Raw genomic sequence first — 24,002 nt, 5'->3', positions numbered from 1 at the left:
TGACTTCAGTTCTAACCAGGCGACGCGTAAAGGTTCAGAGTATTTACATGCAAAACCGAAAAATAATTAGTATTTTGATGTGTATGTCCAGCTGAAACAGAGAATTTTTCTTTTTTACTCGTTTTAGATTGATTTATTGAACGTATAGTCATTTGTGACTATACAGGGTGTCCGGATTTAGAGTGTTTTGACAGGAAAATCCCATTTCCCAGCTAGATAGGAAAAAACTAATATACATGTCTAGAGGTGGATTTTTGAGAAAGGCTTAATGACAAAAACCGTAGGTATATCGATATCTTGTCAGTTCGCGACGCTAGAGGGCGTTTTTCAAATTTTGCCCATTTTGAAAACTCCTTTACAAAACATAACTTTTTGTTTATTGAAATAACATTCTCAAGGCACTTTTTCGATGTGATTCCAGTGGCGTGCTTGGTTTTTTGTTAATGTCTACCGTTTTCTCAAAAATTTGCCTAACTTTATTATTTTAAATTGAAATGACACTTGGCTATAACTTTAAAAAAATGTCCGTTTTATGCCGTTTACTACAATGAAAGTATGCCTATAGTTAATCTTAAAAATCACTGAGATAATGCACTTTGACTCAGGTTTTGAAATCATCAGCTATTAAAAGTGACGTTTATTTATTTTTTGTTTCTATGACAACACTTGAATGTTTAAAATTATTGCGTTTTTTAGTTACTTTAATGTGTGTGAAAAAACTGAAAAAGTGATTTGTTATTATAGGTCTATATCTGGTAGCAAAAAACTAAGCGCGCCACTGGAATTACATCAAAACAGGGCCTTAAGAATGTTTTTGCTTTACTTCGATATTTTAATAAACAAAAAAGTTGTGAAGAGTTTTCAAAATGGGCGTAATTCGAAAAACGCCCTCTAGCGCCTGCAAACTGACTGAAGTTATTGAAATAGGGTTTGTGCCATTAATCTTTTTTCAAAAATCGAGCTCTAGACATGTATGCTAGTTTTTCTCTATCTATCTAAAACACACTAAATCCGGATACCCTGTACATTCATTAACAGTAGGTATATTTATTATATTTATTAAAAGTAGGTAAATCATCATGTACAAGATGTTATTCAAAGATGTGGCTTGGAAGGTTAAATTAGGGCAAAGTTACGCAATTTGGAATTTGGAATATTTTCGGAGACAACTGAAACAAATTTTCCCAAATCACTGCATGTTATTTTGGCATTTGTTACAATAGGATTTTTTGTTTGGTTAGGTTTGGTTAAAAAAACACTTTAACGACGTAAAAATCTAAGCGCTCTAGCGTAGGACTAATACACAACAAAACACTTAATGATGATTGGCCAAAAATGTTGTTAATTTCACTAAATTGCAAACCTGAACCATAACATCTGACACATCATCGTAATCAGAAAAAACTACCCAATTAAAAAAAATCCAAGTTGAGGATGGAATAGTGGCATTTATTTTTTATCAGTGTCGTTTATTTATTTTTTTAATATTAAGTGTTAATTAGCAAAAAAATTGTTTTTTGGATTTCCGCATGTTAGGAATATTTTTATTTTTTTTATTTTATTGAGCTGCAAATATGGAACTTTGCCTCAATTTAATCTACCTTGTAGCTCTTATTGAAATGACCGGGATTCCCATGACGAGGCTTGAAAAATCAGTACGCTGTGTAAGTGTGTATACTTATGTAATTAGTAACCAAAGCGAAAAAGTAGCCTAGTATAATAGAGTTGTAAAATTATTCAGCTGTTCTGGAAAAAGAATCCAACCCTGTGTTCTGTGTTCGAGCCCGTATGTATTATTATTTGTGTAGAGTATCGTGGAGACAGATGATAAATGATAGTTCTTAATAGGAATCCAGATCTCGTCTGAATTGCTTTATCGACCGTCTTCATTGGATAAAAGCCGAAGCGGTACCCTATTTTACTTTAATCAACTGAAAGATCCATTATTTTTAGTAACGGTGGTGATGGGAATTATTGCAACTTGGGAACCCCCACCCAACTTATAAATCCTTTCGTATTGTTCTCGTGGATTCATCCACTATGGTCGCATGCATTCTGATCAATTTATATGTATCGTCAATATTAATGAGCATATCAAAAATGACGAGGGTTATTTTTATTTGTAAAATGACAACAAAAGTATAGAACATATTGTTAAACAATCATAGTACGTTTAACACATTGGCTCTAGACGCACTACCATATAGGAGAATGATTTTGCAAGTTAGACAAATTTTAATGTCATCATGACAATTTTTGGGGTATACCGAAATGAGTCGGAACCTTCCATAAACTTTTAGTCGTCTTCGAAAATGTTAGTAGGCTACACGTGCATTCGAGTTTTTAAGAAAACCGAAATGCAATTATTATTGCAAACGCGTTTTCGTGCAATTATTGATCGTTATGCAAGATTAGTGCCTTTTATGGAACTTCAAATCACGCTCGGTATGTAGTTAATAAGTTTAACATTTTTGTTATAATAGTCGGGTTACCTATTGACAGGTTAATTTTTCGTTTACATGTTTCATGCTATTTATCTAAATTAACTCAATACACGCTTTGACTGTATTTGTCAACAAATAACTACATAAGTTGATTAAATGTACCTAAGTAATATATTTCTAAGACTGATGGGTATACCCCTTTTGAATCAGCACTGTTGTTTATAGGACAAACAATCCTGTACCTAGTGTAAAAAAAACTGTGGTTACTTCCTTTTAACATTCGTTAGACCATTACGTTAATCCATTCTAAACACTTTTTATGTTCTGGCTAAGGACGGAAATTATCTTCTTTCCTTTTTTATTACGGAGATTGAAAAGTGTACAAATTTTTTCAGTGTTAAGTTCAGGAGAAAGTCATCGAAATAAGCGTTCCTTGTTTGATTCTGATCGTTTTTTAGTTTTAAAGTTTGACTGCCGCGAGAAAAAACATTTAAATGCATGCAATGCAATGCAAAACATTATTGTAAAATGATTTATGTACAATTTTCGTGTCATTGTTTCTTCTATTTTTTTTTCTTTTATATCGGCACTAGAAACAAAGGTATTAAATATACATAACCATCATTCCCATTGAGGCCCTAAAGCGAACCTATTTTCTTTTAATAAATATGCATTATCAAAGAGCTCACGCAACACGAATAGTTACCGCTTAAAACAAATATTAATTAACAGTGGCGTTGCCTTTTTTAAATGATTAATGGATACATGCATGTGATTTTAACATTTTCTCGGCAGGTCTACGTAGTTGATAGATGAAAGAAGGCGTAGAAAACAAAACAACTCCTACTTTTCCATTATGGTTGGTATAGGTAGAAAATTAAAGCTCTGCGTGAGTTATATCATGAGCTCATAATAAAAAAAAAAAAACGAAAAACCTCTCACAGGTATTGCCGACATTAGCGTGCATGCAGATCTGACCAGTGACGTTCAGATTTAAATATGTTTCAAAATACTTAAATTTTTATTAGTATAGGTACGAGTACATCAAACCGAGCATGTTTATAAATAGTATCTAAATTTAATTTGAGTAGTAGGGTTAAGGATGAGTCACTTTGAATTAATGAATTTTAAAAATTATTATTAATGCTTAATTTTTTAATGTCTACACAGATACCTTAATGGTACCTACATCCTACATGCTGGTGATTCTATGAGAGAATTTTAATTTTCACAATTGTCATAAAAGCTATATTATATATTTTTCTATTTCTACAGTGACAGATACATACAGCATTACAAATATAGATCTTGACGAGCTATTTATTTGCTGCCAAATTTAAGGTATAAAGTGTATGCATCGCCGCCTATGTGTGTATACTGCATAATATTGTTACGGTTTGGGCCTACTATGCTCGATACTCGATGAAACCGATGCGCCGCAATATCTGGCCGGGCGCGTATTAAAGTAGGCCACAGTTAGGAAGCGCCACACCTGGAAGATTCGAAGCAAATCGCGAAGCGTTTCGCGGTCATTCTAGAACGTGGTTTGTGAATATAAAAGAAGCGGCGTCGACGAGAGAGTAGAGTAGTAGAGTAGTAGTGAATTTGGGAACGCGGTAAAGTTTAAATAGCGGAGTAATTGTGGAATTGTAGTAGTGTTTTTAGTAGCTGTGTTAATTATTGTACGGAGTGTTTTGAAGTGTAATAAATTTATTAATTGTTGAGTTAAACTGACTTTGTGTGAACCCACGGGAAAATCGTAACAATTGGTGTCAGAAGTGCGATCAGATTTTAGTGCGACGTGAATTGGAACTAAACTTCGGGTTAGAGACTTGTGTTCAGAACCGGACTAGAGATTTTCGGAACAGTGGTGTGTTAAATTTATTTTATGCCAATAACAAGACGTTGAAGTGCAAACATGGAGGCCCAATTTGAAGTTATGCTTAAACAAGCCAAAGAAGATCTAGAAAAGATTCGAAAACAAAACAAGGAAGAACAAGAAAGGATTCGACAACAAGAAGAAAGGCTTCGACAACGAGACAAAGAAGAACAAGAAAGGATTCGAAAACACAACAAGGAAGAACGAGAAAGGATTCGACAACAAGACAAAGAAGAACAAGAAAAGATTCGAAAACGAAACAAGGAAGAACAAGGAAGGATTCGACAACAAGAAGAAAGAATTCGACAACAAGACAAAGAAGAAGACAGAGAGCGGCATGAAAAGCGTAACGTAGAAATATTGAACGTTCTAGCGGGGACCAAGACAGAAATCAAAGAGTATGTAACCCATAGTCTCAGTAAAATTCAGAACGATGTTCGGAAGGACATTAATGATGTTCGGGAGGACATAAATAAAATTCAGAATGATGTCAAGATAAAGCTACGCGACTTAGAGCGGAAAATTGACAGCATAAGAGTCAACTCTACAGTGATCACCGAAAACGGGCTCAACAAGATCAAGCCTCCCACATACGACGGTCAAACTTCATGGGCAATGTACCAACTCCAATTTGAGGCCGCTGCAAATGCAAATGGATGGAGTAACGAGGAAATGGCTGTAGCACTAATAGTGGCATTACGTGGACCTGCATTGGAGCTGTTACAGACTCTGCCTATCGCCCAACGAAGCAACTATGAAGCATTAGTAGCTGCATTAGAACGTCGTTATAGGGATCAACATAAGAAAGGACTGTATCGAACGCAATTAATGGCAAGACAGCAGAAAACTGGTGAGAATCTAGAAGAGTTTGAAACCGAAATTCGTCGCCTTGTGCATCTGGCTTACCCAGCCGTCCCGGATGAAATCCAAGAAGAACTTGTGGCACAGTATTTTGTAGATGGATTCGAGATCCGGAGGTAAAGAAATGGCTGAAGATGTTCAAAGGGAGCAACAACAGCGAATTACTGATTCGAGCGCTGGAAATTGAAGCTGCGTGCAATGACTTTCAGCCAGAGACTATTCAAGAGGAGAGAGAACCGCCAGCCGATCATGTTGCTACATCAATAAATAAAATTGAATCAATGGTCGGCCAAATAGTGCAACAAATGGCAGCATCAAGAAATAGTCAGTCCACACAATTAGAACGATCACGCCCCATCACGAGAGTGGAGTGTTATCGATGCGGACGTACGGGACACATTAGAAGGAATTGCAGACAGCGGTCTTGTTCTCCAAACCCACAGTGTCGACGAAACCAGGACATCAGAACAAATCACCGGAACTCCTCTCCTAAAAGAAACGTTACATGTTATATTTGTGGACGTAAAGGACATTACCAATGGAATTGCAGACAGCAGTCTCGTTTACCGACCCCGCAGAACTGGCGTAACCAGGAGCAGGAAATGAAGAACCCGGAAGGACATTTACCGCGATATGTAGAGGATCGTCAAGCTTTGGATAGTGACTTAAGGTATCGGAAAGGACAAATTCATAATGGTTGGAGGATTGGTCAAATCGCGATGGTGACAGATAAAGGGGCTACAAAAAGAATGAAGAACTGCGTTTCTAAGGAGGACATAATAAAAGGACAGCGCTCAGACTCTGATTTGAAAGTAATCAGAAGATGGTTGGAGAAGGATTTGAAACCGGATTGGCAACAGATTTCCAGATATGGACCAACAGTAAGGGGTTACTGGTTGCAGTGGAATTCGCTTCGACTGCGAGATGACTTAATTACCCGCAAATGGAAAAGTCCAGACGGAAAACGCTTTGTTTATCAAACAATAGTGCCCAATTCCTGCAAAGAGAATGTGCTGCGAGAACTACATGACAGTCGCGGAGGAGGACACTTTGGAGTAAACCAGACTTTGGCTAGAATAAGAGATCGATTTTACTGGATTAACTTCAGAAAGGACGTTGAGGAATGGTGTAAACGGTGTGACCAGTGTTCGTTACAGAAGGGATCCATCACAATTCGGGAACTTGAGAGAGAGAAGATGAAACCAAACAACAACCGTATGAAGATGACACTGGACCACAGACCAACTGGTGGCAATTATAAGGAAGGTGATGCCGTGTGGATGTTTCAACCCAGGAGGAGCAAAGGATTAAGTCAAAGATGGCAACGACACTGGGAGGGACCTTACAATGTGGTAAAAAAGGTTAAACGACGTCGCGTACAGAGTCCAACGCAGCCCCAAAGATAAGATGAAAATTGTCCATCTGGACAGACTCAAGAAATACCAGGGATTAGATGAAGCGGATCGGGACGATCAGCTTTAAGAGGGGGGCAGTGTTACGGTTTGGGCCTACTATGCTCGATACTCGATGAAACCGATGCGCCGCAATATCTGGCCGGGCGCGTATTAAAGTAGGCCACAGTTAGGAAGCGCCACACCTGGAAGATTCGAAGCAAATCGCGAAGCGTTTCGCGGTCATTCTAGAACGTGGTTTGTGAATATAAAAGAAGCGGCGTCGACGAGAGAGTAGAGTAGTAGAGTAGTAGTGAATTTGGGAACGCGGTAAAGTTTAAATAGCGGAGTAATTGTGGAATTGTAGTAGTGTTTTTAGTAGCTGTGTTAATTATTGTACGGAGTGTTTTGAAGTGTAATAAATTTATTAATTGTTGAGTTAAACTAACTTTGTGTGAACCCACAGGAAAATCGTAACAATATATAGGATGTATCGCAGCGGGTCGACAAGATGGCGTCTTTTCGTGACCGCACCGAAACGCGGGTTTCATTTGAACAACCACGCGGGATACGAAGGTGTGGTTCAGAGTAATTCTTACTACCCCACAGCTATCACACCCATTGTTTTCATACATGCTCCTTCCAAAATGGGATCACATTTTTCGATTATTGCAAGCGGCAAAAAGTATACTGACTTTTGAATAACCTTATTCTGAAAATAAGTTGACAAAACCAAAAACTTTCAATTACTCTCTAACTCTGTCAAAGATATTTGCTGTAAACGCAGTGCAGTGCAATAGAAATGAGACATTTGTAACAAAAAAAGTAGCCTAACGACATGAGAAATTAGAAAGCTCCATGCATGTGCGAACGTATTTTTTTGTCTTTTTACAAGATTTTTCCTTTAGATTAATATTGCACTAAATCGCCTGATGATAAGTATGATGCAGTTATATGTAGTTTCACTGTCGATACATGAAATTCATTATAATTATTATATTATGTTCTCTCAGGACGTATAGGTTTGAATTGGTCGTATTTCTTAACATCATATACATTTATTTTTTGCAAAAGACATATTGATACTGGTATAAGATTTTGTGTTTTAATATATTCATATAGCATCTTAACTTACTTTTTTAAGCTGCTAGTTCTCCATCCAGAAACTCGTCAACGTTCGCTTTTAAAAAAAATCCAAATATTCTTATCTCTCTAGAGAGAGAGAATATCCAATCTCTCTCTCTCTCTATAATCCAAGTATTCTTCTAAAAAGATTAAAATGATAGTACAAGTTCAAGTATTACGGAATTCGTTTTGGATAAAACAAATAATGTTATCTACAGGGGTTTTCAGTTTTTCTCGTAAATATGAAAAACTCTTGGCTGTAATAAGTTTTGTCTAATAGAGTACAACGACTAATATAATCACTTAAATTATTTATTCCTTAGAACTCTATCTGGCTACCGTTAAATATTAATAAATTTTATTATTTTATATCTTTAATATGCAATTTTGAACTATTGTTGCTTTAGAATCTCCAAATTTATGCATCAAATATAATCAATATTATAAAATTTTATTGAGTAAGTTGCAGTAGAATATAGTCGTAACATACGATATCATTATATACCAAACGTCAACAACTTTTCCATATTTAATATTATAGACTTGAAAAGGAAGTTTTTCTCTATTTTATGAAATAGGTAAACAACACAGCTCAAGGTTATTAATTGTATGCCGTAAAATTGAAAGTCTTATCCTTATCGCGTTCGATAATTAGCTTTCCAGTGTTATCTTTACGCAGTTTTTAGCAACACTTGTATTATTTTGGATCTAAGTTAGTACGGGCATTTATAAAGTCTGACTGAATTTTACTCTGGTTTAATGTTCTTCATTTATTCTCTTTTTGGGGTTATGCGATTGGAACAATGGCTGTAAGTAAGAGGTTAAGTCCCTATAATTTATTGTTTTGTCATTGTTGTGGCACAAATTCTCATCAAAATTGTGTTTATATACTTATATCCTCATCTATAATAAGTCACTAATTTGATGTTAGTTAATATGTTGTAATTTTTTCTATTATTTCGCATTTACAGGATATTGATCTTATCGAAGTTTTGTGGAAACAGGACGTAGATCTTGGTTTCTCTTTGGAATTAGCCAGACAAGAAGAGCAGCTGAAGGACAAGGCGGCTGATGTAGTTGAGACTTTGAAAAATGATGCTGATGCTTCTACATCGCTGCTTATCGAAAAGGAAGCTGAGGAAGTTAAAGCTAAAAATGAAAAAGTTAAGGTTTGTGATTTTGTTTCATAAACTTCAAACTAGCACCACATTTATCTAATGTAACAAAACTATTCTCCTATATATTCCACATATATATATATATATATATATATATATACTGTCGCAAATAGACTTTTGTGTTTAACATACGATTTTAAGTGGACTGTATTTAAATTAAACGGTGCACATTAATAGGACTCACCTGCTCTTGTCGTTGTCACAAAATTATCGGTACCGAAGCCAGACTGTTTGAAGCGGCTGTACGACGCGTACTGCCGGATTTTGTCCGCATAAATGTGCATTAACGCGAGGAATTTGTACATAAAAAATTATACTAAAAAAAACATGAAATCCCCGAATTAGTTCATTCGATCAACAACAGGGAATTAAAAAAACTGTATGAGTTTCCAACATTCCGCCCACCATAAAACCTATGGTTGTGGTTTTATCCCAAAAAAAACATATAAATGAAATTAGGCAAAAAGGAGAAAAGGAAAAAAAAAAGAAAGAAAAAATAAACTAGATTACTAAATCAAGAAAAGGCAATAAAAGAAAGGTTATGTTTGCAAGTCATTGTCCTGGTAAAGGACAAAGCTTGACGACTGGACGCTGCAATAAACCGCCTTGTACCTTTAAGGTAACGACGCGAACAGTACCGTCAGCACCTGGATGCACCTTGATCACCCGTCCTAATACCCATTGTTTAGGAGGCGTGCGCTCGTCTTTGATAAGAACCAACGTGTTTGGCTTAATGTTAGGCAGACGGGTTAGCCATTTAGAGCGCTGTTGCAAAGTATGCAAGTAATCTTGGTTCCAACGCTTCCAAAAATCAACATGCATCTTCTGCAGAAGCTGCCATCTATCCAAACGATTCAAAGGAATGTGTGTTACGTCTGGCTCGGGGAACCCCGTGAGTGGTTCCATTGTCAAGAAGTGACCAGGAGTAAGTGGAGACAAGTCATTTGGGTCATCACTAATAGGTGAAAGGGGACGTGAATTTAAAAGACACTCAATCTGGGTTAGCAGAGTGTAGAATTCTTCGTAGGTAAGAATTTGTTCGCCAGTAACACGGTACAAATGACTTTTCACAGACTTAACTCCGGCTTCGCTGAGGCCGTTGAAATGAGGAGCACCTGGAGGGTTGAAATGCCACTTAATTGACAATTCCTTACAAGCCATTTGAGAAAAGGCAAGAAGCTGATTATACGCTCCTTTAAAGTTTGTTCCCTGGTCTGAATGAATTTCGGACACTCGACCTCTTCGCGCCATAAAACGGCGAAAGGCCGCTAGAAAGGTATCCGATGACAAATCGGAGGATAATTCCAAATGAATTGCCTTTGTACTGCAACATACAAAAAGACAAATATAGGCTTTAGTAGGTTTTCCTCCCCGATACCTTCCCATAGTAATGGAAAACGGTCCCGCATAGTCAAGACACACTTGAGAGAATGCTTTAACTTGGGTTAGTCTAAATGAAGGAAGATCGGCCATGAATGGCGCATAAGAGCGAGGTTTCATGCGAAAGCATTTGATACATCTAGACAGGCAGCGATAAATTGCGGAACGGGGAGATAATATCCAGAAATTCTGAATGATTAAATTGTGCAAAGTCTTCATTCCTGGATGAAAATTATCATTATGACTCTGTTCGATAATCAGTTCACATAATCTGTGATTTTTCGGTAATAAAACAGGAAATTTAGCATCTATAGATAACGAGGAGTTTCTAAGCCTGCCGCCCACCCTAAGGAGACCCACTTCGTCTATAAAAGGGGCCAACTTTCTAAAAGGTTTAGGTAAAGGGCTGTTATTACGACAGTTTTGTAGAATATTCGAAAAACTTTCTTCCTGGGCGTGTAATAGGAGCAGAACCATGGACCTTTGCATAGCATCCTTTGGAATAGTTTCCTGAAAGGAAGAAATCTGTCTTCTGGTGCGAGAAATAAACGTTAAAACGCAAGCAAGGACTCGTTGAACTTTTCGCAATGAGGAAAACTTAAACAGAAGATCTGTTAAAATAGAAGAATCAGCCTTGGTTACGTGAAGAGACAACTGTTTCTCCTCAGAAGATGTTTCAGGGGTACCATCAGACACTACTGAGCGCTGAATTGGCCACATATGACAAGGGTGAGTAAGAAATTCGGGACCCTTCCACCACAATTTATGCTCGAAAAGTTCTAGAGGAGTGAGACCTCTGGATGCGCAATCGGCTGGGTTCAGGTCTGTAGGAACGTATTTCCATGAAGAAGAAGGAATCAACTCTTGAATACGGGCCACTCGATTAGCCACAAATGTTTTCCATCTATGTGGCGAACTAAGAATCCAAGCAAGAGTGACTTGTGAATCAGACCAAGCATATACTGCATCAATGGTGAGCAGCTTTTCATAAGAGGATATAACAAACGTTAGTAAGTCGGCTAATAAATAAGCGGCACATAGTTCGAGTCGAGGTAATGAAACTATTTTGAGTGGCGATACACGAGATTTGCCCGCTACCAAGGAGCATTCTGTTTGTCCGTTACTGGAAATTGACCTGAAATACACAGCACAACCGTAGCCGCAAGAACTCGCATCGCAAAATCCATGGACTTCCACACGCGTAGTTGATCCTAGGCACGACATAAGACGAGGAATGCGAATTTTAGAAATTTCAGGCAATTCAGAGGTTATTTTTTCCCAAGTTTTTACAATTTCATGAGATGGTATTTCATCCCAATCAGATTTGGACAACCATAAAAGTTGCAAAATGCGCTTAGCAAGGAAAATCATTGGAGACAAAAACCCAACAGGATCAAATATTCTAGCAATTTGAGACAATATGTTCCGTTTTGTACAGGGTACGTTGATTGGAGTATAACAATATGAAAATATGTCATTTTGTGGATGCCATTGGAGACCTAAAACCTTTACAAAATTAGGACCATCACTATCAAAAGTCAATGGCATCTGTGGATCAATAGCTTTTACCGCAGATAATAATTCGGAGCAGTTGCTGGCCCATTTTCTCAATTCAAAACCTCCCTTTTCAAGCAAAGAGATCAGCTCTTGTTGTAATTTAAGAATGTCTTTCACTGATTCAGCACCAGCAACGCAGTCATCTACGTAGACCGATTCGTCTAAAACCTTGGCCGCTAGAGGATGATTATTTCGCTCAAAAGCGGCTAATTCTTTCAGGGTTCTTAAGGCTAAATAAGGCGCAGAAGATACTCCAAAAGTGACCCGATTTAAATGGTATTCCTTGATACTCTCATCGGTCGAAAAACGCCAAAGAAAACGTTGATATTTTCTATATTCTGGCTTGATCAGTATTTGGCAGTACATCTGTTTGATGTCGCAAACAAATACGTATGGGTATATTCGAAATCTTAACAAAATAGAGGACAAGTTTTGATGCAGTTTAGGTCCAGCAAACAGTGTATCATTCAAGCTTAAACCCGCGGTACCCTTTGCGCTAGCGTCGAAGACAACACGGAGTTTAGTAGAGACGCTGTCTGGTTTAAGCACACAATGATGTGGCAAATAAAATGCGGTTTTAGACTGATAATCTGAAGTAGAAACCTCGGAAATATATTCCTTTTCAATGTACTCTTTTATAAAATGTACGTATTTTAAATGAAGTTCAGGGTTTTTATGTAATTTAGACTCTAGATATGTAAATCGCCGAAGGGCTTGTGAGTATGTATCACCAAAGTTCGGGTCTTGATGTTTAAATGGAAGTGGAACTATGAATCTACCTGAAGCATCACGAGTCAACAAGGAAGTGTAGATACTTTCACAACGCTGTTCATCAGGAGACAACAACTTCCTAGAAGTTGGCACTTCTTCCAGTTCCCAGAATTTTTTAAGTACTAGTTCCATATGAGGATTCAAAGAAACATGACAGCTAACGAGAGAAGAATTTGATGGTACATTTCCAGCTGGACCCTGTAAAATCCAACCAAAGATTGTTCTAAGTGCAACAGGTTGACCTGCGTGACCAAAGATTTGACCAGATCGTAGTATATAAGGTACTAATTCTGCACCCAACAGAATATCTATGGAACTAGGGATTTGAAATTGAGGATCAGCTAGAGGTAAGTCTTGAATGTGCTGCCAATTGGTGGTATCAATTACCATTTTCGGTTGGTCTGAGCAGACTTTGGGTAAAAGAATGGCTTCAAATTCAAACCCTGGCTCAGATTTGCCAAAAGGCTTAATAATACAATGGGCTTTACCATAAGTCGGATTAGAAATTTGGTTATTGATGCCTTCAAGAGGAGTAGAGCACGGGTAACGCTTTAAGCCTAAACGATTGGCACAGCGTTCCGAAATGAAGTTGGCCATGCTAGCCGTATCAAGTAAAATTCGCGCCTTTTGATAATTCCCGAAAACATCAAGAATTTCAACGATAGCGGTAGATAGTAAAATTGATCTTTGGTGCCCAAATGGCGAGGTGCACGAGAGTGCTGAAGCCGTTGAGGCAGTTTGAGAGTTTTGTACTCCATCAGAGTTTTGAGCTGCATCTGCAAGGTTATTTGAGGCTTGTGGGCCGTGAAAAGATGATGATTGAGAAGTTCCAGAATTTTGATTGTAAATTCTTGGAGAACCTAAATGAAGCAATGTGTGATGTTGTAAGTTACACATTTTACACCGCACTGTAGAAAGACAGTTACGTACGGTATGACGTGAACGCATACAGTTAACACACAAATTGTGACTCTTAACCAAAGCCAGTCGTTCGTGAGGTGATTTAGCTAAAAATAAAGAACATCGATACAAAGCATGAGACGCTGTACATAAGGGGCACTTTCGATCGACTGCATTTTGTTGGCCCTTATCTAAAACATTATTATTAAATAAAACATCGGTTCTATGAGTGTCTTTGAACTGACATTTGCTTCGGGGATTTTGATTAGCAACCTCAGATTTACCTTTAGAAGCAGGCGTCATAAACTCCACCGTCTCCAAAGCCTTGCATTGATTATTCAAAAAAGTTGACAGCATAGCATATGTGGGAAACTCTACAGTACTATGTTCAATTTCAAAATCCATTCTGGTTTTTGTATCGAGTTTTTGTAAAAGTATATTGAAGATTATGAAATCCCACGAATTTGTATCAAAATTCAAACCTCTCAAAGAAGCAAGATTTTCAGAAAAGGTGTCAATTAACCGGCGAATATCTTTAGCCGTAGGCTTGAAGATGGGTTGTGTCAAATAAATTTCATTGAAATATGCAGTGGCTAAAACACGCTTATTTTGGAAACGAGTCTTCAAGGCATCATATGCTATCTGATAATTTGGGGCAGTTAACGGAATGGACTTGATTAAGTTGAGAGCATCAGCTTTAAGTGATGTCGTTAAATAATGAAACTTTTCTATGTCTGATAGAGTTGGGTTAGTATGAATAACACTGTTAAATAAGTCGTAGAATGCAGGCCATTGTTTCAAATTTCCATCGAAAACAGGTATGTTGATTTTTGGAAGTTTTGGAGTTAAAGTTGAAGTAAACTGCGTTGACGTTTCCTGCTGAGCAGTCTCAGACAATGTAAGTTCAAATTTTTTCCCTTTAACGTCATAAACATATTTATCTGCTAGACTTCGAATTTTATCTTCTAACTGAAATTCCGCGTCAGTTGAAATCAAAGAAACAATGGAGTTATGATACTCTCTAAACTCATCATGAATAGAGTCGACAAATTCCAATCTTGCAAACAAGTTTTGCTTATAAAACTGATCATCGGTATTATTCACCGCATAATTATAAATTTCTGACAATCTTTGTAATGACACTTTACGTCGCAGTCTAAGTTTATTCAGTTCGACAATGATATCTGCATCCGTCATTTTAGCTTATTGTTATTACTATACAAATTTAAATCAGATTTATATTTTAAATTGGTTTAAGAAATTGTCGACCCAAACTGAAAGTATACTACAAACTTGGTTTTTATCGCACGCAGATAAGCTAAAAATAGCCCAAACCCCAAATGCCTAAAATGCCCGAATGTACGGGTGATCAAGTGTACAGCAAAAAAGTGTTCAAGTTGTTTTAAAGTAAAATAATAACGACGTACAAATCACAAAATGCAGATGAGTTGCTCAAAAATGTTTGTTGTGTGACGATTTTGCCAAGCAATTAGTAATTCTGAAGAGAAATGAGCTAATTGTTGGATATAAGTAATGTAATACTAATTAGATATTTCTGAAGAGAAATGAACTAATTCGAGAAAATATCCGGCTCGAAGTGGCCAAAATGTCGCAAATAGACTTTTGTGTTTAACATACGATTTTAAGTGGACTGTATTTAAATTAAACGGTGCACATTAATAGGACTCACCTGCTCTTGTCGTTGTCACAAAATTATCGGTACCGAAGCCAGACTGTTTGAAGCGGCTGTACGACGCGTACTGCCGGATTTTGTCCGCATAAATGTGCATTAACGCGAGGAATTTGTACATAAAAAATTATACTAAAAAAAACATGAAATCCCCGAATTAGTTCATTCGATCAACAACAGGGAATTAAAAAAACTGTATGAGTTTCCAACATATACTATTCCACAGTTTTTACATCAGTCAATTTTAAAAAAGAAAGGAATCCCAAATTTTTTAATACTGGATACTTTTTACGACACCAGCTATGTAGTCGAAAGTTTAGTTAGTCGCTCTATTGCGTCAAACGCAATGCTTTCAATATAACTCATAGTAACATTACTAACGTCAGTTATGACAATTTTTTTTGTAAACATGCAAAACTGTGGGATTGAAAATAGTAGTAGTAATATTCTATTCACTGAGCTAATTTAGCATCTAGAAATTCTCCTACTGGATTTTTTTAATGTTACAGGAAGAAGAACCAGAAATCGAAACCGCCGAAGAGGATATTTGGGCTGGAGTTAACTACACAGTAGACACAGAAACTGGTGAGTATATAGTTGTTGTTTTTTTATGAACTGTCAGAGAGGTTGAGCCTGTTTAATAAACGACATTAAAAGGGGGTCGTTGTAGACTGAAAGGTTGTTCAAAAAAGTTATTAAACGAAGAACGGTACAACGCGTCGTGTGTGGTATTCATATCAATGTGCATATAATGATACTCATGCATTTGTGAAATGGTTTGTCACATTATGACAGACACCCATCAACGCGATAATTTATTTTAAAATTGATTCTTATCTCGGGAACAAAAGGACACACGAACGTCAGCCACTTAAATAAGCATAGAAAATTGTGGCAAATGTGTAAGTCGCTTTATTGGGTATAGTTAAGTTAATTGTTGTTGTTTTTGCGTTGGTTGAGAGGCAATTTGTCCATTTTGTACAGCATCATATAATAACGGTCTAGGTTAGGAGTTGTGACCATACAAAAAGTTCGGTTTCGCACCTGGGGACAGTTCATACAAGGATACGTCTCTATTCCCGAGGGATCTAAAAAATAGTCGTCAAAAATAAATACAATCATTAATACAGACGGGGAATAATAGAAAAATTTTGCTGATCTCATCGGATGTCAAGGAAGACCATTAGTCATAAACGCCATTGCTACTGTGAAATACCCTAACCCTACAGAAACGGGCCCAGCCACCCTTGCCTTTAATCTAATTGAATAACATAATACCAACAATTGTTATGCTGTTACTATAAATATTCTATTTTTACTGGGCAGAGTGGTCCATAAATAAAAATATTTAGATTTAAGTACAAGCTTCTGATTAGCTAAGGTCGAAAAAAACGTCATATCTTTATGTGTCAGAGCACTTGCAAAAGTTGTATTTTATACGGGGTGTTCATTTTTCTATCCCGGACTCTGGGTTTCTCGAGTATTTCAAGAGATGCAAGAGGTAGGTTAAATTAGGGCACAGAGGCAAAATTTGGTGTACAATAAAATGTCGCATTAAAACATTTCTAATTGCGAGTACTAACTTTTAAATAATAAAGGTATTCCACGGTAGGGCTCGAAATATGTTTAAATCAAAATCCGCATTTTATTCATTAATTTGGTGAAAAATGTGTACGAATTTAGTATTTTTTCAAGAATTTGCAAGAACCAAAATTCCATTAGAATATTTAACAGACTTTGCATGTAAACAGTAAATTAGTAAGGGTAGTAAAGGCGCGGGTTTAAGACGCCAGTGTTGGTAGAAAAAAAATGGAATGGGATATTAAAAAAGCAGGCGGTGAAGACTAGCGAAGCAGAGATAAAAGGGAAAATGATAATACGTTTTATCACAGAGCGCTCCCCTAATGCAAGAACACAGAACACTCGTATTGATGGAAAATCAAGGGGCTCAATCGCAAGCTGAGGGATGATGATAAGGTTGTGATACTTTTTTGATATATGGCATAGACTTATTTTAGTTGATAACATTTTAAGAAATTATTCTCCATTTGCTTCCAGTATTGATATAAATGGTGGTTCAAATTCAGGGGTGGAATGTCCAAAAAAAAAATCTAAAGTGTCATATAATTCCTAATCGAAAAAAAGTTACTCATTTTAAACTTTTACTCATGCCAAATAAAATTTGGCATGTGTGTTCATCACCATTTTAAAATGGTCATTTGAGATTTTTTTTAATTTATAAAAATAATCTGGAGAGATGGCGTTTAAAAAGTTTGACAGCTTCAACTTTCTTTAAGCTGTAACTTTAGAGCATTCTGATGTAGCACATGTAATAGCCCATACTTTTTCCTAAGAAAAGTTTATCTGCTCATTTGTTTTCATTTTGCATAGTTTTTCAGATACAGGTCATTTTTATACAATAATTCATAAAGAAATAAAAATCGTACCTGTCTAGATTATTTTAAAAATATTTCAAATTCTCTTTTTAAAATGGAGAACATGCCAAAATTTCATTTTCAAGTTTTTTGTTGTTTAGGAATTAAAATAAAAAAACTGGTTTTTGGAGCAAATATTTTAGGGCTCGCTATAGCTCCGCTATGTAACTCCCACTCTATAAGTATCATACAATCAATTTGGACCACCCTGTATTAGGCATTATTCGATCTATATGTTTATGTAAAACGAACGTTATTTCCAGCTTATTCAGCTCCTTTTTGTTTTTACAAAAATTTAATTTAATTTAATTATTTCATCATGGTAATTTTGAAGGTATAAAACCTTTTCAAAAATGAACGTTCTTTGCCGTGGAATCAAGCCTGACACGGGGTAGGTATTCTGAGAAACATTCGTATAAGTAAAACTGTTAAGTCATGGCGTATACTGGGCTGAATAAAAAGTTATATTGAAGGCCCAGTACCTTTTTTGGCTGTTTCATTTATACCGACACCTGCCTTTAAATTACTTAATTTAAAACTTTCAACGCACCTTACGGCTTCGCTTTTTAATGGAGACTATTTTTTTCCTTATTTTGTCCTTATTAAAATTGTGAAATATATAATGAAACGAGTTATTATCAATTTTCAGAGGGTGGAAATAAATAGTACATTTTAAAGTGTTTGCTATAGAATTTTTTTAACTCTGGTGTATGTACAGGGTGCTGCATTTTCGATGGTTTTACGGGGTACAGAGAAAACGGTAATAGATAGAAAAAAAGTAGCATACGTGTTCTGATCTCTTTTTCTGAGCTGAGATGACTGGAGAAGAGTGGGCTGCGCAAACTTCTTTTGTTTCAAAGATATGGGGGGCTTTTGAAAATTGGTAATTTTGAAACCTCCTCTGTATTTCATTTGCTATTAAAGTTATCAAAAAAGGAAAAACGGTTTCCGGTAGAACTTTTGACGTAGAATCCAATGGCGTAGTCAGTTTTTTTATATTACGTTTAGTTTCTGACATATGACAGTAAGTTATATTTTTTTTAATGGAACACCCTATATATTTTTAGTTCATTTAATTCTGTTGATTTTTACTTTTTCAACGGTGTATTAAAACATATAAGTTTGTAAACGTTAATCTTGATAATTAGAAAAATAGCGTTTCCTTAACAAAAAAGTGCTAAATAATATGTATAAAAATACCCACAGTCGAAACAAAATTTGGCTATGTTCATATTAACATGTTACATGTCGTTTATAAACAGTTTTTTCAACTTCTACCTTAAAAATAGTAGAAAATAGAAATGGCCACTTTTCTTATTAAAGTGACGATAGAACTGTTTGTAACTTAGATTTTTACTAAGATTTATTAAAAATATTTAAATTTCTGATGTGTTAGTTTATATGATTTCCGATTTTGTTTGGTATTTTAGATATTGGCCTTTTTTTAGCTTAGCAAAGGTCCTTTTTTTTAAATAACAGGATTAACCTCTACAAACTTATATGTTGTAATACACCGTTGAAAAGGTAAAAATAAACAGAATTAAATGAACTAAAAATATATAGGGTGTTCCATTTAAAAAAATATAACTTAGTGTCATATGTCAGAAACTAAACGTAATATAAAAAAACTGACTACGGCATTGGATTCTACGTCAAAAGTTCTACCGGAAACCGTTTTTCCTTTTTTGATAACTTTAATAGCAAATGAAATACAGAGGAGGTTTCAAAATGACCAATTTTCAGAAGCCCCCCGTATCTTTGAAACAAAAGAAGTTTGCGCAACCCACTCTTCGCCAGTCATCTCAGCTCGGAAAAAGAGATCGGAACACGTATGCTACTTTTTTTCTATCTATTACCGTTTTCTCTGTACCCCGTAAAACCATCGAAAATGCAGCACCCTGTACAGAGTGGTTGAATATACACAGACTTAATTTAAGTTGCACCCTTTTATAATTCAATTACTTACAACAGCTTTTATTATTAGTACTTTCTTGGCAATAAAAGCTATTTTCAGCGGGGCTTGGTATCTGGGTAACATAATATTTTTATAATAAACGATAAAAGTAAAAATAATAAATTCATATAGATAAAAAAAAAGAAGGAACAACGTTTAATGGAAAAAGCAGCGGCAAATTCCTTGGATCAAGTCGAAAGATTAATGTTAAAGTCGCTATAATAGTTGGGGGTTAAATGTGCTTCGATCCCCCCTTGTGTCAGCCCTTCTGCAATTCCCTTTCCCTGGCCCCCATTGTCTGAAATGGCGGCCATATTAGTTGTTCGAGTTCGCTCTGTTGCCTCTGTTCTGATTGGCTTTACCAGTTTTCAACTCGGCACAGTCTGTATAGTGAACGTTCTTTGATCTGAAGGATACATACAGCATACTTGAAAAGTACCGGTTTATTGTTAGTTTCGTTTTTCTCTTATTTATTTATTTATTTACTTTTCATGACTGAAAGTGAATATATCACGTGCCTGACAACATTTTGTGTGTGATCCGTTTCTGGATTTTTACATTACCTAATTATAGACGAAATCAATCTTTTTTGGATTTTAAGGTAGGTTTTCTGGTAATCCTTAAAATTTAACGTGCTTTTTGTTTCGATGGCATCATTAGCCTCGGCAGTAGACCATATCTATAATATATTAATAATTTTGGTTTGCTGCACATTCAAAACGTCAAAAAACTCATATTGTATCCAAATTTATGATTAATGATCTAGGGTTAGGCATAATAGATATAAAGGTATGCCCAAGAGACCTTGCTGCATGACTCGGTCAAATTAGTTTTGATCTTGAAAAATGAAATAATTTCGGCCTTTTGGGATCCCTTAGGTTTATTCCTCACTATTATCCACATCTAGGTAGAATCTACTATAGTATTTCTAAGCAGTCAGATTCTAGTCCTGCACATTTTCAACAAACCTAATTAAGTGCCCCGACAATACTGTATAGCAGTTTTGGCTTCACACAATTATTATTGCCTTAACTATTTGATAAAAAAAAGATTTGAATCAAAGGCCTAACTATTTGATTATATTGGAGAGTCGATAGGAATTCCTCGAAAAAAAAAAAGGACAAGTAGCACTTGTTCCGACGTGAATCGAAATACGAAAGGGCCCATCACTCTATTGTAGTGGGTAAAGTGTCAAAAATTACATTTTCTATGGTCGGTCAAGAAGGTAAATAAATAGTGGATGACGTTGATGACAGCAGTCCACATTTAAGAGAGCTCAAAAGGCACTTGAGACTGTCTAATAACATTTTAGATAATAATCTTTTTGAAACATAACAGAAGTAGCGCAAAAATTAAATTTAAATGGCTTAAAGGGATAGCGATGGGCTGGAAAGGATTTTACTTACACGTTTTAACTTGAGATCGTATAGATTAAAGCGAAGAATAAAAGGCTGAAAAGGAACAAATCTTGCAATCTCTTCAAAATCAATTTTGTTTATTACTCGTTTAAAGTCCTTCTTAATTTCCTGTGTTTTATTTCGTAACTTGAGGGATCCATAGCGTATTTTGTCGAAAAAATCCTTTCTCACGTTTCGCATTAGCAATGGTTTTTCAAGGGCAAACAAGAACAGTGGTAAATTGTCTTTTTATGGTTTATAATGTTTTGTCATACCTTGTTTAGGAAAAAATATCGACACTCGTACATAGCGTAGAAACTAAAGAGAATTTTGTATCGATATTGATTGGATTTGCCGACATTGTTTTTAACATAGGTATTTCCAATTGTTCGTGGCATTGGGAATACCTTCAGAAGAGTCTAATTCAAGTATATGAACATTTATTACACAAAATAAGATGCTATACTAATACTTCACATGGTTTTCCTTCTTTCAGTAGATTTAATAGGCGATATTTCGTAAAAAAAATACAAAAATAACAAACATTTTATAACATTTAGCAATTATTATATGTATTGTTTTGCTTTATCTTTCATTAATTAACTCAAGCAATAATAACATTGTATTTTATTGTCCTGACGACGATCTAAATGCAATTGAAAAAGTGAGTGATGAATTCAAATATAAAACGAGATCCTTTCCGGTTTTTTTGTTTGTTTCATAGAGCTATATTTAAAAGTACTAACAAAAATGTTATTTGCATTCAGACCTGTTTTTTTTTTTTTTTTTTACAAAATTAGGTGATGACGCCAGATGAAATTGTTACAGATGTGGTTATTATAACGATTTCGGCAATAAATTACTTTTTGACCTTCTCAGTTTTTTATCCACGAAACTATTTCGCAACAACTGGGTCTGACAGTTGGTTTTCAATTACACCTGCCATTTCTAAGCTGTTTGTGAAATCGAGATAACATTACGCAATTTCTCACTTGCATTTCCTAGTTTAAATTGATTTTAATCGTAAATGACGATTAGACAAGACGTCAGAAATATAATCTAACCCAACAATCGTAGGTCAGTTGGCAGTCAATTTCGTATAAAAACTTAATTGTTTATCAGTATTTGGTGACTTCCATACTGATAATATGAAGAACACAATAATAATAGATTATTTACATTACACCTGTTAATCCAAACTGTTATATGCATACCTAGTGCCAAAATAAAATTGGAATTTCGTTAACTTGTCATCCTTGGTCAGCATAAAAATTGTCTAGTCATTTTTGAAAGAAGTAATTGTATTAACATTACCCGTCGCATACTCAGTCGCTATTCAAATAGCTTTTTATTTTGTTAACTAATCTATGTTTATCATTTATTGCTCTAGTTTTTCTATTATTTGGTTATGTTTACTGCAATTGTACTAAGCAGGTTTTATACCGCAGTGTGAACTCAATAAATTAAATCTGAAAAACTAATAATAAATAATTAACATTAATTGTCAATTTGGACATATCTTTGACTTACCTACGATAAAAATTTTAAGTAATTCAAAAAACACTGCAAAATTGCATATGGTCTGATATCAAATATGTCTAATTTTTTTTTCTTTATTCTAAAAATGCAATAACCATAATGAATTCAATTATGTATACTGTAGTACTTTTGTTCCATGTTGAGTTGTTTTAGTTACAAGATGATAAATAAATCCCGAAACATTTTGTGTTTATCATTTTAGTCTATAGCCAATTTAATGCGAATAACTTTTTACAAAAATAGTTTTTACCAATAATGACTATCACATTAATGCGATTTGGGTTATTCACTAGTTAGTCACCTTTGGAGTCATTTGGTGGTCTATGCTATGCAGGACAACAAAGTTAATCTTTTTAAATGCATCCTAGACTTAATTTCACCAATTTAATGGATTATTTTGCTAAAGTCAGCCAAAATAAGTACCTACTTCAGAGTGATAAAAGAAATACAAAAGTCTCTCTCCTAAACTTATATTTTTGCTTAAACTATATACCAAAATAACCACACTGGGTTGGTTTTAATTACTGTGTTAATGCGAGATTCACTGACCATAGTTTTAACTACATTTAATTAGTTATTCACATTAAATTGGCTTATTTTCAAAAATTAAAAAAGTAATAGGAACTGTTCTTACAGGGAGTAGGATTACCTCTAACCTAGTAAACTCACTTGGGTGGTAAAATCGTTTTTATCGACAGCTTAAGATACAAATTTGGGGTGTGTAAAACGATTATCATATTTGACTTGAATTTATTTAACGCAAATACATTTATAAAATAAATGGGTTTAACTTTTTAAAGACCATGTTAGATTTTTTTTATTTTTGTTTCCATGTACATCATACCAAATTTATTATACAATAAAAGTTATAAACCGGCCAATTAAAAGTTTTTAAATCCTCAGAAGAACAAAATTATGCTACGTTCGACATTCAAGCCAATACTGATAATGTGTCAAATATGTCTGTCGATTGTCTTAATTAGAGTAAAAGCTTGACACATAAAATCTTTAGAAATGTCATTTAATTAATTTTATTAAAAAATGCCTAGTTATGGAGCACTGATGTGTTTTTAAAAACAATTTGTAGTTTCGAAAATAGCTGCAAAACGGAAAATCGGTCTATCATCCGCCAAATATAAATAAAAAACACTGTTAGATATCGTTTTAGTCTCTTTTAATTAGTTACTTATTTTAAATAAACAGGTTTTCTTGTAAATTTTATTAGAAGTTTATTAGAACCTCACAAAAAATAAGGAATATCCGATATTCCTCGGCCATTGTAATTACGTAAAATTAGACCATGAACTGGGATGTGGAGAACTAAAGGCCCATAAATATGTTACATTTTATTGGGTCGGACCAATGAGATGGAAGTAAAGTTAATACCTTCGTAAGGGGAGGGGGGAAAGATACCATGCTGGTAGGCTTTTTAGTCACGCTTATTCCTCCGTCGGGCGATCATTATATTAAGCTTTCGACCACTTGTTTTTTCTTGGCCTTT

The 24,002-nt window shown here is 35.3% G+C and overlaps 1 protein-coding gene across 1 annotated transcript in view; it reads left to right on the top strand.

Annotated features, from left to right (window-relative positions):
• Nucleotides 1–24,002, top strand: part of LOC145739821 (uncharacterized) — a 49,157-nt gene that overhangs the window by 12,080 nt on the left and 13,075 nt on the right. Inside the window, 2 exon segments of the mRNA XM_081995176.1 lie at nucleotides 8,672–8,869; nucleotides 15,686–15,761. Of these exon segments, the coding sequence (XP_081851302.1) occupies nucleotides 8,672–8,869; nucleotides 15,686–15,761 (274 nt within the window).

Source organism: Ips typographus, unplaced genomic scaffold (assembly GCF_016097725.1).
Source record: "Ips typographus isolate SLU unplaced genomic scaffold, UJ_Ityp_2.0 IpsContig44, whole genome shotgun sequence".
NCBI lineage: Eukaryota > Metazoa > Arthropoda > Insecta > Coleoptera > Curculionidae > Ips > Ips typographus.
The sequence above is the reverse complement of the archived record's forward strand: the minus strand, read 5'-3'. Positions and strand labels throughout refer to the sequence as shown.